Source organism: Solanum tuberosum, unplaced genomic scaffold (genome assembly GCF_000226075.1).
Source record: "Solanum tuberosum cultivar DM 1-3 516 R44 unplaced genomic scaffold, SolTub_3.0 scf00639, whole genome shotgun sequence".
In the NCBI taxonomy this organism is placed as follows: Eukaryota; Viridiplantae; Streptophyta; class Magnoliopsida; order Solanales; family Solanaceae; genus Solanum; species Solanum tuberosum.
Window position 1 is genome coordinate 9,469 of NW_006239554.1, and position 16,606 is coordinate 26,074.

Below are 16,606 nucleotides of genomic sequence, written 5' to 3' on the forward strand. Positions count from 1 at the left end.
AATCTCATTATGTATGAGGGTCCTGCTAAACTAAATCTCATTATGTAGAAGGGTCCTGCTAATTCCATTATGTAAGAGGATTCTGCTAAACTAAATCCCATTATGTAGAAGGGTCCTGCTAATCTAAATTTCATTATGTAAGAGGGTCCTGCTAATCTAAATCCCATTATGGGTCCTGCTAATCTAAATCTCATTATGTATGAGGGTCCTGCTAAACTAAATCTCATTATGTATGAGGGTCCTGCTAATCTAAATCTCATTATGTAGGAGGGTCCTGCTAATCTAAATTCCATTACGTATGAGGGTCCTGCTAATCCCATTACGTAGGAGGATCCTGCTAAACTAAATCTCATTATGTAGGAGGGTCCTGCTAAACTAGTCAATTAGGGTTTATGCTATGTAGTATTTATTAGTTACTTAGATTAATCTGAAACCTCCCTCCATTCTCCCTTTTTATTTCTACTACTTCCCTTGGAAGGATTTGTTACTATTTAGAGCAATTAGAATGATGAACTCTTATAATTGTACGTGTAATTCCCATTATCCATTTCAATACAATATGAGTTCATTACAGTATAGCATACCTAATAAGAGAATAGTTTCTGGATATGTTTTGAATATGCTAGCAATAATTATCTACTTTCTATCTCTTCAGCTTTCTTTCTTATCTTTTGTGCATACCCTCTCTTTCCTTGTCCCACTCCTTTTTCTATCTATCTAATAATAATATCCTTCATACTGTTTGACTGTTACAACTTAAATCTAAGAGGCAGATGAAAAGGGAGCAAAATCCTCCCAAGGAAATTAAAACGAGAGGAAAACTAGAGTAAGACTATACATTGTATTTCCGGTAGAGAAAAGGCGTTGCTGGCTCTAAAGAGCTAAGACAACACTGATAATACATCTTCAAAATGAAGGCCTAATACACAAAGAAATCATAATGACATTCAACTTAGCCCGCCATTAAACAACAGCTATACCTCCAAGGGTTGGCTGAGATTTAGCTAATTATAGTACTAATGATGAGACAAAAGATTACAAAAATAAAAGTAAAGAAAGACAACATGGTTCTTCTGCTACACGGCTTCTTGAGTCCTTTCACTTCTTATGAGATCTTCATTTGTATTCCAATATCATGTTGTTCTCTGGTGCCAGTCCAACACAAGCCCTCAATATGTTCTCAAGCATTGCCCTCTGCTTTGAAAGGGCATTCACCACTGGTGTACCTGGTGGTACCTGTTTACCAATTCACAACATACACAAACATCAAAAACTGTTCTGTTCATCTTAGTCTAAGACACCGCCTTTCAGGTTATTAGAGTAGACATAATGAGAACCTCCCCTAGTGTTATATTATGGTATTGCCTAACCAATTAACTGTTCAAGGAACACATCTTTTGGTGATATTTTTACAGAATGAAATGAAGCTTCAAGAGAATTTACCAGAGGAGCCTTGGTAAGATAGCTGAGGATGGTCGCCACGGGATGGAAGGAGTGGAACTTACCCTGAAAATCAGACATGGTTCATGTAATTTAGAACAAATCAACTTGTAATTGCAACTAACTATTTGTAAATGCATAAAAAGTCAGGGATAAAGAAACATACCTCTCCTTCAGCTTTAAGCTGAATGCGGGTGCTGAGTTCAGCAAGGAGGACCAAATCCAAGATAATTGGAGCAGCCAAAAGAGAATCCTCACAGGTATTGTGCAATACAATGGTGTTCCTTCCACCCATGAAAATCTCTGATGTGTACTCATCCATTGCCCTCTTGCTATCTCCCACATATGGTACATACTGAGTCCCATAAATCCAATGTTAGAACTAGTATTGTGCCTTGTTGTATTTTTTAATTAGTAATGTTAAATGATTTAGTAATCAATTACCTTAATCACAACAACATGGTCAGGGTGCTCTCCAGGCTCATAAAGGATGGCATTACTAGAAACCATGTCATCGACAACATTGCTTTTCGAGATCTCCTTTGAGCGGAAAGTCTGAGGGGCCGACAGATTCATTCCATCATTGTTACCCAAATGGTTGTAGCTCACAATTGATGTTGGCTGTAAACAACACAAGTTTCACCATCACTCAACTTTCCTCTTTCAAGATTTTCCATATTTTACATATCAAATTTGCTTTATTAGTTTAAAAGCTGTTGTGAAATTAGAAGCAGCAATAGCCATACCTTAATACCAGCTCCAACAAGGAAATCAACCAGCACTGACTTCATCTTGGTTTGACCACTCTTAAAGTCATCACCACCAATCAAAGTGTTCCTCTTGATGGCCAAATCAATGAGGCCTAACAAATTTTCAATCAACACCTAAGGCTAGCATACAACTGATTTCCCAAAGAAACAACAACATACCCAGTGAGACGGAGTGGGGTCTGGGAGGGTAGTGTGTACACAAACCTTACCACCACCTCATGGAGGTAGTGGTCTAAAAGACTCTCCGCTCAAGTGCATCAAACCAAAGCAAGATTTTTAATTTGAAATTGGAACATACCTGGGACAAAAGTGTTTTGTGGGCTTCCATTGATGAAGGGCACATTTTCAAGAATACAAGCAATAGCATACAAGGTGGAAGGAGATATTTCAGCCTCATTTCTATCCACAGAAGCAAAGAGGTTTTCCATGGTATCATTAAGGCCAACAGCCACACTGCTGTATCTTTCAGTGTTAGCAGTCCACAAAACCACCACCTTGTCCACTTTGTTGTTCTCCTTAAACTCCCTAATTTACCCAAAAACAACACTATAATTAGCAACTCTAATTAAAAACCAAACAAAGTTATACACTTTGTGACATAATAAAACAACCCCTTTTACCTAATATCCTTAATGATTTGATCAATTTGTTCTTTCTTGGTTCCTTTAATGACATTGTTAGCACGTGAGCCTTGGTTTGCAGCAATGAAATCAGGGTCATAGATACCAGGCAGTGGGACCATGGATTCCATGTAGGGCCTCAGCTGCTTTTGAAGATCAATGTCAAAAACTTTAGCCCTTGCCATGGCATCTGCCAAATTCATGTTGCTGATGTCCCATCCTCCAAACACTACATCATCTGGATTGACCTATTTCATTATCAATTGAAAAAAAAAAACACATCAATAAACATAAAGAATTTAATCCTCTGGTCCCATTTGTTTGTCTTACTTTCCTTTTTAGTCCATTTTTTAAAATAAAGTCTTTCTTTTCTGATAACTTTTAATTCCAACTTTGCATGTTCCATACCACAAGATTCATTCTTTACCTTCTTAAGCTTCGTGTCAATTCAAAACAGGACTAAATTTATTTTTTCTTCTATGATAACTTCTAATTCCAACTTTGCATGTTTCATACCACAAGATTCATTCTTTACCTTCTTAAGCTCCGCGTTCAGTCAAAACGAGACAAATAAATTGAAACGGAAAGCATAAAAGTAACAACCACCACCAAAAAGTGCCATTTCAAAACAATTAAGGTTACCATGGGAAGTATGCTCTTAAAGGGGGCATAGATCTCCTCTCCATTGAAGGAACCAACTCGAATAGTAGAGGCCTGTGTAAGAGAGCCAAAGTAATTGGCTTGCTGCACTTTATCCTTGGTAGCCCATGAAATTCCTCTGCCAATTTCCAACAACACCCACTGTTTAAGCAAGAATCATGACAAAGACATAGAGAAATTGCAGAACAAAAAGAGAAAAAAAAAACTCACTCTCTGTTAGCAATAACACCTCCAGTCAAGGCTGAACCATTGTTTCCACCCCATCCAACAAGCATAACCCTACCAGAAATCAAATTACACAAAAAAAATTATCACAAAACAGAAAACACCCATATTTTAATTTCTCAAATCTTGAATAAAGTTCCAATTTTTAGCAAAAATGAAGGATCTGGTAAGAAACAAAAAAGGAAGCAAAAAACACTCAAACACACCCTAATTTTGGAACATGAACATCAGTCTTGAATTCATATTTAACAGTTTTTGGCTTAACAGTCCATTGAAATGTCCCATTTTTTTCCTCATGAACTAACTCAGTTGTTTGATAATCATACACAGAGTGAATCTCACTCTCTGTGTACTTAACATTGGGGCTCTCAACCTTAAAGTTCTCAATAAACATTTTCACTCACAAACACAAAAAAGTGAAACTTTTTTTTTTTTTTGACCAAAAAAAAATGGAGAAGACACTCAAAAGTATATTCTTTAAGGCTAAGAGCTCCACTTGTACTGTTTCTTGGCAAAGCCATGGGGATGTATAAATAGAGAGATTTTGTGGAAGAGGAAATACACATGGCACTTTCACAGGGAATGAGGGCCCATCGCTATGTCTAGTAACTTTAATAGAGAATCTTAGCCATGCAAAATTGTGAGCAAATTGAAGAAAAATAATTTAAACTAAAATGAAGTATAACTTACCTAAATCCATACATTTCGACACTAATTACGTTCTAATTCGAAAGTTACCCCTCCTCAAGAGCTTTCATCTTCTTTCTCCCTTGATAATTCGAACTCACAACTTTAAGGTTAAAAGTGAATGATGTTTATCATTCGAGCAATTCCCTCTTGTCATTTTGAAAGTTTCTTCAATTACAAAAATCTCAGATTTTTCATTGTTTTCGAATACATTTATTGGTAGTCCGATACATTAGAAATGATACATTACTTTATAAAAGGGATATATCTAAGAGGGGATAAAATGTATCCGAGGAGCATAGATATGTAATCGAGAGGGAATAAAAATGTATTCAAGAAATGATTTTCTTAATATTCTTAATTAATAAGAAATTTGAGAGCTTATAATATTTTAAGTTATGTATTTATACATTTTTTCCTAAAATGAATGCATCACATGTGAGTAGAGTTGTATAGTTCAGATTTTAGAATATAGGAAATGGGTCAAAAATATTTTGTAGCGTACAAAAAATGAATATTCTTTGTTTATCTATTTATTTTTAAAATATTCATAATTTATCGGAGTATATATTCACTTAAAACTGTTCAGCTTCGATTTTTATTTCCCATAAGCAAAAACTAACTTTTTTGAGTAGTTAAATAACCTTTCCATGTAGTTCTTCTGAATTTAGAATAGTATTCAAAATTCTCTATTTTCGATTATCTAATAATCACTTATATTTTTCCACTTCCTTCCAAAAAAATTATATTTTCTAATCAATAGTACCTTTAAAATTAATGCTCTAAATTAAATTAATATCTCAAAGGTCATTCAATTATGAAAATTTATATAGCAAAATCATCGAATATTTTTTTAATCATTAAAATCACTCAACTTAAGCAATTTCTCTTTTACATCACTTGATCAAATTTTATCATAAAAAAATTGACATAAAAAATAAATTGTCCTGAAAAAGTATGCACTAAACATCAAACTAATTTAGTTCAATTCAATTCTTTTCATATTCAATTCAATATTTCTAAAATAATTTTTATATATTAAAAAATTTAAACATTTAAATATGCGACAAATATATTTTAACCACACATAGCAACAAGTGGAGTAATATTTAATATTTATAAGGAGTAAAGTAGTACATTACTAACAACTTAATGGGTTATCGATTTACCCAATAATCTAATACTAAGAATCGACAACCCATAACTTTTTTTAGTAAAGAGAAAAGGCTCAAATATGTCATCGAACATTGAGAGGCTTATCTAGTCATTCGTTAAAAATTTGACTCATCTATGTCATTTTCATTTGAGAAAAACTTGTCCATGATATTATTTGTTAACTAAAAATAGTTTCAATTTTGCAAAATCATTTTTTACACGTGGTTAATTATGATTCGATAGCCTCATTAATTATATCATTTTTTTAAATAGGGAAAAGGTTCAAATATGACATTGAACTTTGAGAAAAGACTCATTTGTGTCATTCGTTAAAAAATTGGCTCATTTATGTCATTGCAGTTAACAAATAATTGCATGAATGAGCCTTTTCTCAAACGAAAATAGCATAAATGAGACAAACTTTTAATGAATGACATAGGTGAGCCTTTTTTAAAAAAAATTGATGGCATATTTGAGTCTTTTCCCTTTAATAAAACCATTAAAAACTCGTTAATCCAATAACATTTTTTTCGATTTGATTTTTACACACCGCCTATGAATCGTCACTCTCAAGTCCCATTATAAATCAATCTAATCATAGAAGGCAAAAAGTCTCAAGTAAATATATGTATATGTATCAATTATAAAAGATAAAATTTATATGAACGATAATAACTAAAGTTTCTAATTAAAAATAAAATAAAATGAAATGAAACATAGTGATAATTTTCTCTATAAGCATAGAATAGTAGGGAATAATGGGCCGGGAATAAAAATGACAATAGGGACAACAACCAGTGCTGAGAATAGAAATGACAAAGCCTACATAGATACATAATTATCCGAGCCAAAGGGCATTGTTGCAAACCTTGGAAACTACCGTTCAAATCTTAATAGCGACAAAAATCAAGGTATCTTATTCCATATGTTTAAGATCGGTGACATGTACAAACAGAGGAACTAGAATTATATATGCACATAGAAGATAAGTTTACTGGAGGTTTGAACTCCTTTACCAAATTAATTAGTTTGGGTCGATGATTGTTAGATCTATCTAGCAGTTACAATACTCCTACAATTAAGTTACAAACTCCAGCAGATGCCAACATTGGTACTAAAGCAGCATTACGCCAGATGCTGCGGGGTACGAATAATATTCCTCACTTATAACGTAAGAAATCAATAACTTAATTAAATTAAACAAAGAACTGTACTAGTTCAAAACTTAATTCATAATATCAACTTAACTAGGAAAGATCAGTGAATCAAACACACACAATGGACAAGTCTTAAATTCCTATTCCTCTTAATTTCATAAGACATAAGCTAATTATTAGAACGCTTTACACGACGATCCATTATTTTCATTATTCCCAACGATTAAGATTCACTAGTAATATGTTTCTCTAGTTTCATCTTGCCATACTTTCACAACAACGAGCCAAACTTGATGTGATGTGTATTGACATCACATTCATTGTCAACCACATTACTACCACATATGAATCTTTCCGCAAACAATGCAACATAAATGCCACAATCCCTGTAATAAAAGAAAAAACAAATAACATCAAAGGTTAAAAATTTAAAAGAGCTTATCCATGTGTATTTTAGTAATTTTAGAAATAAAAGGCACTTACGCAGCTAGTTGTGACGGCAAATCTTTAATCATCATAACATTGAAAGGATCAACCAATGCCTTATTCTTATATGGTCCATTGTTTAATTGAATATCATTCCTTTTCCCAAAAAAATTCAAAATCAAGAGGAAGAGTGGAATAATAAATCTATACGCATCAACAAAACTGCAAATTTTGGCTCTAAAAACAGCATCACTCATCGAATCATACACATATATCAATCTATCTTTAAAAGATAATTTTGCCATCACCCATTGTTCATCAACACAAAGAGGAAACGATATGTGATCAACAGTATGCCACGGCATATTAGAAAGCACAAATTCACCAACATTGAATACTATTCCTACCTGAAGTATGTGAAAAAACAATAAAATAAGTTTCTATCATAAGAGATAGAAACTTTGATAACTGCCCAAATAGTGTGACCAACCGTACTCTTTTTTATTTAATAAATATAGATAATTAATATATCTATATATATTAATAATTATTATTATTATCTTTTCAACTTCTTTTCAACTTCTTTAAACTGCTATTTATGTAAAAAAAACTTTCATATTTGTAATACTGAAAAAGTACTATTATTTACGTAGTTAAGTCTTAAGGATGGTCTTTTCACGTAATTTTCTCACCTTTTGCCACTTGGGTCATGAAAAGTTTTGGGCCCAAAGTATGACTCGTAATTTAGAAAAAAGAAATTAAAACTATTAAAATAAAAGTTCGATTCTTCGATTCATTGAAGAATCGTAACCTTTAAATCGAAAATTAAATCAAAAACTTGATTTTTATGACAAAAATGTACTTAATTAAAGAATCGAATTAGTTTGGTTAAATCCAAGTCAGTTTCTCATTCAACATTAATGCCCAGTTCAAGTGAAGTTCATATTTATTCAAAATTATATCAATTTTTTTAATAATAAATTGATTAAGTGATTTTATACAAGAAACATCTTAAGTTAAGTGATTTTATTGATATAAATAAAGTTTAATGACTTTATCACATAAATTTTGATAGTTGATCAACGGTTTTTTTCAATATCACATGTCTTGTGATTTGTCACATATATTATATATATAAGAGTGAAGTGTCAAAAACACTATCCTTTTTTTTTGAGTTTTATTTCTAAACTATTAGGACGGTAAAAAACACATCTAAATTATCACTCATAAACTTAAGAAATTAAACACAGCTCAAATAATATGTGATGATGTATGTATTACTTTGTCTCTCTTTTTAAAAATAAATAAATTGGCAGGTGTAAATAATTTCATCATAGCAAAAAAATAAAAATAAATTCAGTTAGACTAAAAAAGGATAAAATGTAGAATTTTTTTGACATATATATAAAAGAAGAATAAAGTTTTTCTGCGGATTGTCCTTAATGGTCTTCAATTTTTGTCCCTTAAATTGATAAATTTTAACTTTAGCATTTGCTGCTCATTTAATAAAATATTATGGATTAAAGCAAGAAGTAGAGAACTCTTGCTTTATCTTAGCAAAAATTTCATATGAATAAGTTATGTCTCTTAAAAATAATAATTATGATTCTAAAATTAAACTTATGTCTCTAGTAAGTAGTAACATAATTAAGTTACGTAAAAACTAAGTTATACTTTATAAGACACATAAGTAATTTATAAAATTTGAATTTTTAAGACACAATATTCTAAATTTGATGATATAATAATTATGGGTTTATAAACTAAACTTGTGCATCTAACATCAGCCACATAACAAGTTAGGCCTTATATTATGGTATGAAATACAAACTTTTATTTTGCAATATTTCTATGTTAGTTGTATTAAAATAACTTTTGACCACTTTCTTGTTACATAAAGTGTACCATTTTTATTTTTAAACTAAAAAATATATTAAAAACCACCCATTTTGGGCGTTCATGTGAATGATCGAAAATTAAGGGGTATAATCGGATAAAGACGGAAGTAGTAGGGCAAGTAAGAATCGACACGAGTGGAGGTGAGAAGGACGAAAATGATGGATATGTGCTCTGCACGTAACGTGGCAGGAGCTTTTATGTTTTTTTTTTTTTTTAAATTTCTACTTGATATTCGAAAATCGTATTGGAGTATTAATTAAATTCAGATTGCATATTGTATTACTCTTTTAGAAGTGACGTTCTTAATATGATATTCTCTATATTTATGGCCCGAACAAAAATTTCTGATCAAGGATAAAGTAGTTCTATCACTACACCACAATCCATATTAAACGTGATAGAAACTTTCGTTACATCGTATTCCTATGTTTACAAAAAGTATATACTTGCACTGAATTACATAACATGAATCAGTTATACCACCAAAATTTATAATGTTAGTGTTATATTTCAAATCAGATAATATTCTGCTTGGTGTGTTTGAGAAAAACAAATATGTACTTATATTTATAATTAAAATAAGATTGCGTTCAAATAATTAAATGATTTTTTCTCATGAATTGGGTGAATTATTTCAGTATTCACGTGTCCAAAAGGTCATTTTGTTGGGTTTGAAAAATGATGTGCCCAAAAGCTAGAGGAGAAGATACTCGAAGTAGCGAGCCTGCGGTTACGTAGGTATCTTTTTCTCATTTAATGTTTAATATTTATATTAAAACTTAAATAAATTTGAATTTGTGTAAGGCCCACATTAAATTACGTACACTATAATAAAAATATTTTTTAGCGGCAACAAAATAGACACATTAATAAAGAGTGTTACATTATTTACCGGCATTAGTTAAGTGCCATTAGATTCAATGTCGCTAAAGGCTTTAGGGACATATATACAACGAGTGCTGATTGCCGCTAAAAATACATATTTAATGACAATTGAGCTATTATCGTTAATTAATTGCCACAAAAGATCATTTTTGATGTAGTGGTTGCTCTTGTATTTTGGGGACACCATGGCACATGAAAATTGAAAGATCGTTTAGTAGTTAGATAAAAAATTAGTTATTATATATTAATTTTTAATATGACTTATATGATTTGTTTTTTATAAAAAGATTGTAACCATTATAATTTATATGATATTTAATAAGTAAATAGGAAAGAAATTATTCATATGATAAAATTAATATGATATTTATATGATTTGTTTTTGATAAAAAAATTGTAACCATTATAATTTATACGATATTTAATAAGTAAATAGGAAATAAATTATTCATATATAAAATTAATATGATATTTAGTTGACAATTTACCAACTCAGATAATTAAGTATATGCATAAGTTATGAGAGAATTTATGTACTTTCTCCAATTAAAAAAAATGATGTAGTTTGACTTGTCACATAGTTTAAGAAAATAAAAAAACATGTCACGTGAAAAATTAAAATTAAAGTATTGTCATAAAAGAAAAAAGTACTCCGTAATTTTCTTTACACGGATTTAAAAAAATAGGTTATTCGTTTTGAAATAATAAATATATTATTTTATGCAGAATAGAAGATATAATAACTAACGTATCAATAACCAATCACAACATATATATATGCTCACTTATAACTAATTTCTTTATTGTTCGTATCTTTTTAACTCTAATCAATTATCAAATAACTTCGAGATTTAAACGTAATAAATCAGCTTCACGCTTCACGGCCTTTAGCAAATACAAATGTAATTTACACTTTCAATAAGAGGTCCAAAACCGTCGGTTTAACACCCTCCACAACCAACAAAACGACGAAAAATATAAAGAGAAATTGGTCTTCCCTTCTTTTCAATTTTGTGGGGGAAATTCCCTTTATTAATTTCTTCAATCGAATGTCCCGGAATGTGGAGGAATATAATTAGCTTTTTGAAAAATGAGAGGGACTTTGGTAATTATGAGACTAATAGGATTAGAAAACACGTGATACGATTTTAAAGATTTTTCGTAACAATTTAAGTATTAGATTAAATTTTTAACTTGTGTCAAGATGTGTTAATACTTGTATATATTTTTATTAAACAAAAATTTAACCTCTATATACAATATAATGTTTCAACAAAAGGGGTGTCACTTGACACCTTAAGGGTGGGTTCGCCTCTGTAATAAGTATTGTTTAGTTTATTTATGTGTTTGGTACTCTCTCTGTCCAACACTAATTGTTCACTATTGATTTTGTACACTTCTTAAAAAATTATAAATAGAAGAGCAATTTACTATATTGCCCTTTGAATATAGTAATAAATATAATATCTTGAAAAATGTAATAGGGAAATGACTATAATTAATGATAATGTAAATTAGAAATTAAGTGTAAAATTATTCATTGATTTCATAAAGTAGACTAATATTGTTGGACGGAGGAAGTATTTTCTTTTCTAAACTCAAACTATAAAAAACTTTTTTTAGTGACAGAGAGCACTTAATTTTGAATTTAATTAATGATATTTTAAATCGTCCTTACAAAATTCAAAAATTATAAAATTTAAACTCTACGTTTGCCTCAGATATATGGATTCAGGGCCGTAGCAACCCTATAGTGAGGGTGTCCAATTGGACACCCTTCGTCAGAAAATAATACCGTAGTTATAAGTAAAATGATACGCAAAGTTATTAAATAACAAATTTTGGACACCCTTGATAGAATAAGGTGTTGTAGGCCAGTAGTTTTAGATGCCTTGAAAGAGCCCTAAATGCTCAAGTGTTCGGATCTCACTAGCAATATATTTTTCCCTTTTTTTTAAACACCCTTTGTGAAATTCTTGGCCTCGTCATGATATGGATTAGAGATGTCATATGTGTGTTTGACACAATTGTATGGACGAGGAGGACCTAATATTACATGTGACAGTGCCTTACTTTTTTGATCGAAGAAGAAGTGAGAAAGAAAATTCTCGACGTATCCGATCCACATTATACTATTGTGTATATGTGATGTTTCTTTCTTTAATTTTTAATTCATCTTAATGCATTATTGATCCCCATTTTAACAAAAGTCTGCAATTTCTTTGGATAGAGAGTGCAAGACAAAAACTTATTCGTTTATAATATTTTTAAGACACGAATTTTCTATTTGAGCTATCATTTAATGATTAGCAATATACATTTATATGTTGACCAAATAAAATAATTGTCTGAACATATTTTTAAGTGTTATTGTTCACAAGATCTTTGTTCATCTGACATTAATTTTTTAATTATGTTTTTGATTGACTTTTTAAAATCTAACCTCTCCCTTTTCAAATCAGAGTTATTGATGCCACGATAGAGATGAGAACATGACTAAGAAGATGGAGAAGAAGATGATGAATATCAAGGTTGGAATAAACTAATTTATGCGGTGATAGTTTTATATTTATCCTCAACTTTTAACTTAATATTAATTTGTTTAGATTTGTCACGATAAAATTATTTTTCCACATGGAGTATCATGTGCCAGAATGTTTAAACAAAAGAGAGAGTGAACACATACCATCAGAAATTAATCGAGGTGTATTTCACTAAGTATTGAGTGATTGTTCAAATAAGAAACTCACACTTACAATAATTTAAGTATGAAACTAAAAAAATTGAGGTAATTTAAATCTATTTTTAACAGTTAACTCTATGGATATTATTTTCTTTTTATTTAATGCAAAGAATAAATAACATCTTAAACTGTATGTAATTAATCCAGGGCGGACCTACAGTGGGTCAAGTGGGTTCATATGAACCCACTTGGAAAATAAGACTGTATATATATGTATATTTATTCAGTTTTTAAAATTTTATATGTATATATTAACTTTTGACCCCACTAACACAAGTGTAACCCTTGACGTAGTGGTGAATAGGGTTAAATTATTTTCCTATATAAGGAGCATCATTAGAGAGCTAAACATACAGAAGAGAAACAAAAATCCTTCTTTCATTTACTCTTTCTTTCACCAATTGCTTAATTGTCTCAAATAATTGTTTTCCTACTGTGAATTTTTTGGACAATTGTACTTGTGCAACTTCAAACTTTCAACTATGAGTGCACACGTTTGGATGAGTTCTGAAACCTTGAGTAGTGATCGACATTAACGATTTGCATCAGAGTTCCTTGTGATTAATTATAGTTATTTTTCTACTATATTTTTTAAGATATTGTATTTATTATATTTAAAGAGTGATAATGTGATATAATAAAATCATCCTTCTACTTATAATTTTTTAAAAAATATGTAAAGTTAATAGTAAACAAATATTGTTGGACAAAGTAATTCTTATCCGATATCAATATTGTAGCTCCTTTTCCTAACAAACTCAATATTTTATAAATTTCTTGACCCCACATTTGCCTAAAGGACGAAAATGAAAAAGATCAAAGAAAATCGTTTTTCCCTTCTTTTGAATTTGTGGGGGGAGTTCCCTTTTGTATCAATCAAACAGTATGTGGGGAGCAATAACTTATTAGTGTACTAGTATTTTCTTATCCTTCAATTATTAGTATATTCAGTTCTACCATTTTATATAATTTAATATATTTTAATTTTAATTAATTAAAAAAATACATTTTTGATGATTTTATATGAAAAATATATTATATTTGGACATTTTGAAAATATATTACCCTCCTCAAGTATGGGTAATAATAATACAAGCTTAATATTTAAGAGGTTGATGATTATTTTTTTAAGAAAAAAATTAGAACATAACAACTTTCTAAAGTCCATGTTCTTGAAAAAAATAATCTCAAAATCATTCGAGTAGGTCATATCATACTACATGATACATATCATAAACTGGCAGAATATCATAGAAGACTAATCATTTTTGGAAAAAAAAAGACTCAGACTACTACGCTACCAAGATGATATATATCATTTATATATTCACTGACTAGCCCAGTTCTTTGTAGGAACTATCCGTAATAATGAGCTTGCAAAATATATTTACCATAAATGACTTTACCTTAATTGTTCTTATGCATATGTCCATGGAGATTTGAACAGACCAAGCATCTTAAACAACTGAAATTCCTAGAAAATTATACATATGTATATTGATAAAATTACCGATAGCCAAAAGAGATTCAATTAATCCATATATTAGTCTTGATAAGACAATGGTGATAAGAGGAAAAAAGCATTCCTTCAAGAATACCTTAGTCCTCTATATATATATATATATATATATATCATATATTGACATGATATTATATAAGATTCGGTCACTTCTTTTAAAAAATTATTCCTTAATTCTCTGACACTCATATGGTATATAATATATATTGACATGATATTATAGAGGACTAGTACATTCTTCAAAAATAAATAAATTTTGTAGTCCTTTACGATACTTACATGGTATATATTATATACTAATAGGTCATAAAAACCCGATTCGTTCCTTAAAAGAAAATATTTTCAATCCTTTATGTCACCCACATGGTACTTATCATTTATTGACATGATATCATAAAGAACTAGAAAAGTATCCCATCTTGTATGATATATACATGATATCATGAACGACTAGTTCATTCATTTAAATAACATAACTTTTCAGTTCTCTATGATACCTAGATGGTATATATCAGGGGCGAATTTAAGCTTAAAAAATGGGTCACTTGAACCCGTGGTCATCCGACAAAACTCGATGTATTACATGTATAATTTTAAAATATGTCAAATAGCAACTGAATGAACCCATGAACACAAACAACTGGATGGTTCACTGGTTTGAGTGTCAGTTTTCCACTTTGAGGTTGAGGGATCGATTCCCAGATGCTGCATTTTCACAACCTTGCATTTTATTTTATTCACAAAAGAGTTTCTGCATTCAGCCTTTTTTTAACTTCTTCTAATGACTTTTTCTTATAATAAAATTTATTTATTTTGCAAATGTATTTAATATTTTTCTTATGAAAAACCTATACTTATTATTGCTAAAATAAATAAGGCCCCTCAAATTTGAAAGCCTAAATTAGTTGCCTTTTTTCTTAAAGGGACAGAGCCGCCCCTAACAATGGTGCACCCGTCTTCTTGAAATTCTAGATTCGCCTCTGGTATATATCATATATGACAGAAGATTTCATATATATAAGGGGCCTAACCCATCGGTGGCCCCCTAAACTTGGCACGATCTTTCACTTAGACACCTCAACTGGAGGATTTTCATTTTAAACACCTAACGTAGGGTTCCCATGTGTTACTTTAACACTTTTTGCACAGACATCTGTTGACCATAAGCGCGTGCAAGACAACCGTTCTACGTGGATTAACTGACCAATTATATGATGCCAACTCTTAAACCTCTTTACACGTCGTTTTTTTTCAAACTAAAAGAAAAATGGAACCATTCTTTGTGATTTTTCAACTTCCTTCTTACGATTCTCTCTCTTCTCCGATGAAAACCCTAGGTAAATCTCCCTTCTCTTCACATGTATTTCTTTGTTTTTCCTTCAATTCGTTGTTAGTAATAACCATTGTTGTATTTTATGTCGCCATTTTTCAGGTTTAAGATTGTATTGACGAGGTATCGGGCTGTGCGACATTGGAGAAATTGAAGAAATTAAAGGTAATGGTGTATTTTGTTTTCTACCTTAGTTTTTGTTTTCTTCAAGAAGGTGTATAATGTTGTTGAAGGTGTATATTGTTGTTGATTCCGCTTTCTTTATTTTCATTTTTAATATAGGTTTTGGCTGGTAAAGTAAGGGGCTTTTTGGGTATTTCCTTTTATTGGGGTCTTCTTTTCGAGATATGGACAGCTATATTTTAACTTGTTTTCATCATGGGGGGTGTGTTGTTGGAAACCCTAACCCTACTTACCAACGAGAAGTAGATGTATTTGGTGTTGGCATAGATAAAGACCATTTTAGTCTTGTCGAGTTTCTTTCCTACACTAAAGACCTTGGGTATACAAATGTGAAGGGATTTTACTGTGAAGATAACAATGAATTAGTTCAAGTTACTTCTGATACTCAATTGTTAGAATTTGTGAAAGACTTGGTAGATGGTGATGAGTTTCATGTGTATGTGGTCCATGAAGTTGATGAATTGGAAGAATTGCCTGCTCCAACTGGTCTTTTACCATGGTCTGATCCTGTTGATGAATCTGTGGGTATAAATACTGAGGGAACTGTGGAGAATGATTCTGATTTGAATGGAGTTGATACAGAACTGCCTGGAGGTGATACAAATCAGAATGAAGTTGAATCAGATCTGCCTAGTAGTGACACAGATGTAGATGTTATTCCAGATGAAGATGATTCAGATGTTGATGAAGAATTGAGATCCCTTAGGGCTGAAAGGAGAAACAAAAGAAATCCTAATTTTAGGAAGAAGAAAACAATAACTAAAGAAGTACCAATAGGTGAGGCTGGTGTGGATAGAGGTTTTGAAGATATTGGAATAAATAAAAAGGATAGATATGTTGGCAGATTGGGAGGAGATGAGAAGTATATTGATAGCTCAGAATGTGATAGTGATGATAGCACTGATAT

The 16,606-nt window shown here is 30.8% G+C and overlaps 1 protein-coding gene across 1 annotated transcript; it reads right to left on the reverse strand.

The window, feature by feature from the left end:
* Window positions 1-822: 822 nt before the first annotated feature.
* On the reverse strand, window positions 823-4,227 carry LOC102598817 (inositol-3-phosphate synthase). Its single transcript, XM_006366412.2, has 10 exons — window positions 3,922-4,227; window positions 3,701-3,769; window positions 3,473-3,608; window positions 2,831-3,078; window positions 2,509-2,735; window positions 2,187-2,302; window positions 1,885-2,061; window positions 1,607-1,795; window positions 1,444-1,506; window positions 823-1,236 (listed from the first exon to the last, which is right to left on the reverse strand). The coding sequence occupies exons 1-10, from the start codon at window positions 4,107-4,109 to the stop codon at window positions 1,117-1,119; spliced, it is 1,533 nt and encodes a 510-aa protein (XP_006366474.1). The 5' UTR covers window positions 4,110-4,227; the 3' UTR covers window positions 823-1,116.
* Window positions 4,228-16,606: the final 12,379 nt, after the last annotated feature.

Coding starts and splice junctions, on each gene's coding strand:
- LOC102598817 (XM_006366412.2), bottom strand. CDS start 4,109: ATGTTTATTGAGAACTTTAAGGTTGAGAGCCCCAATGTTAAGTACACA. Junction 2,736..2,830: donor CAAATCATTAAGGATATTAG/GTAAAAGGGGTT, acceptor TGGGTAAATTAG/GGAGTTTAAGGAGAACAACA. Junction 1,237..1,443: donor ATCTTACCAAGGCTCCTCTG/GTAAATTCTCTT, acceptor ATTGGTAAACAG/GTACCACCAGGTACACCAGT.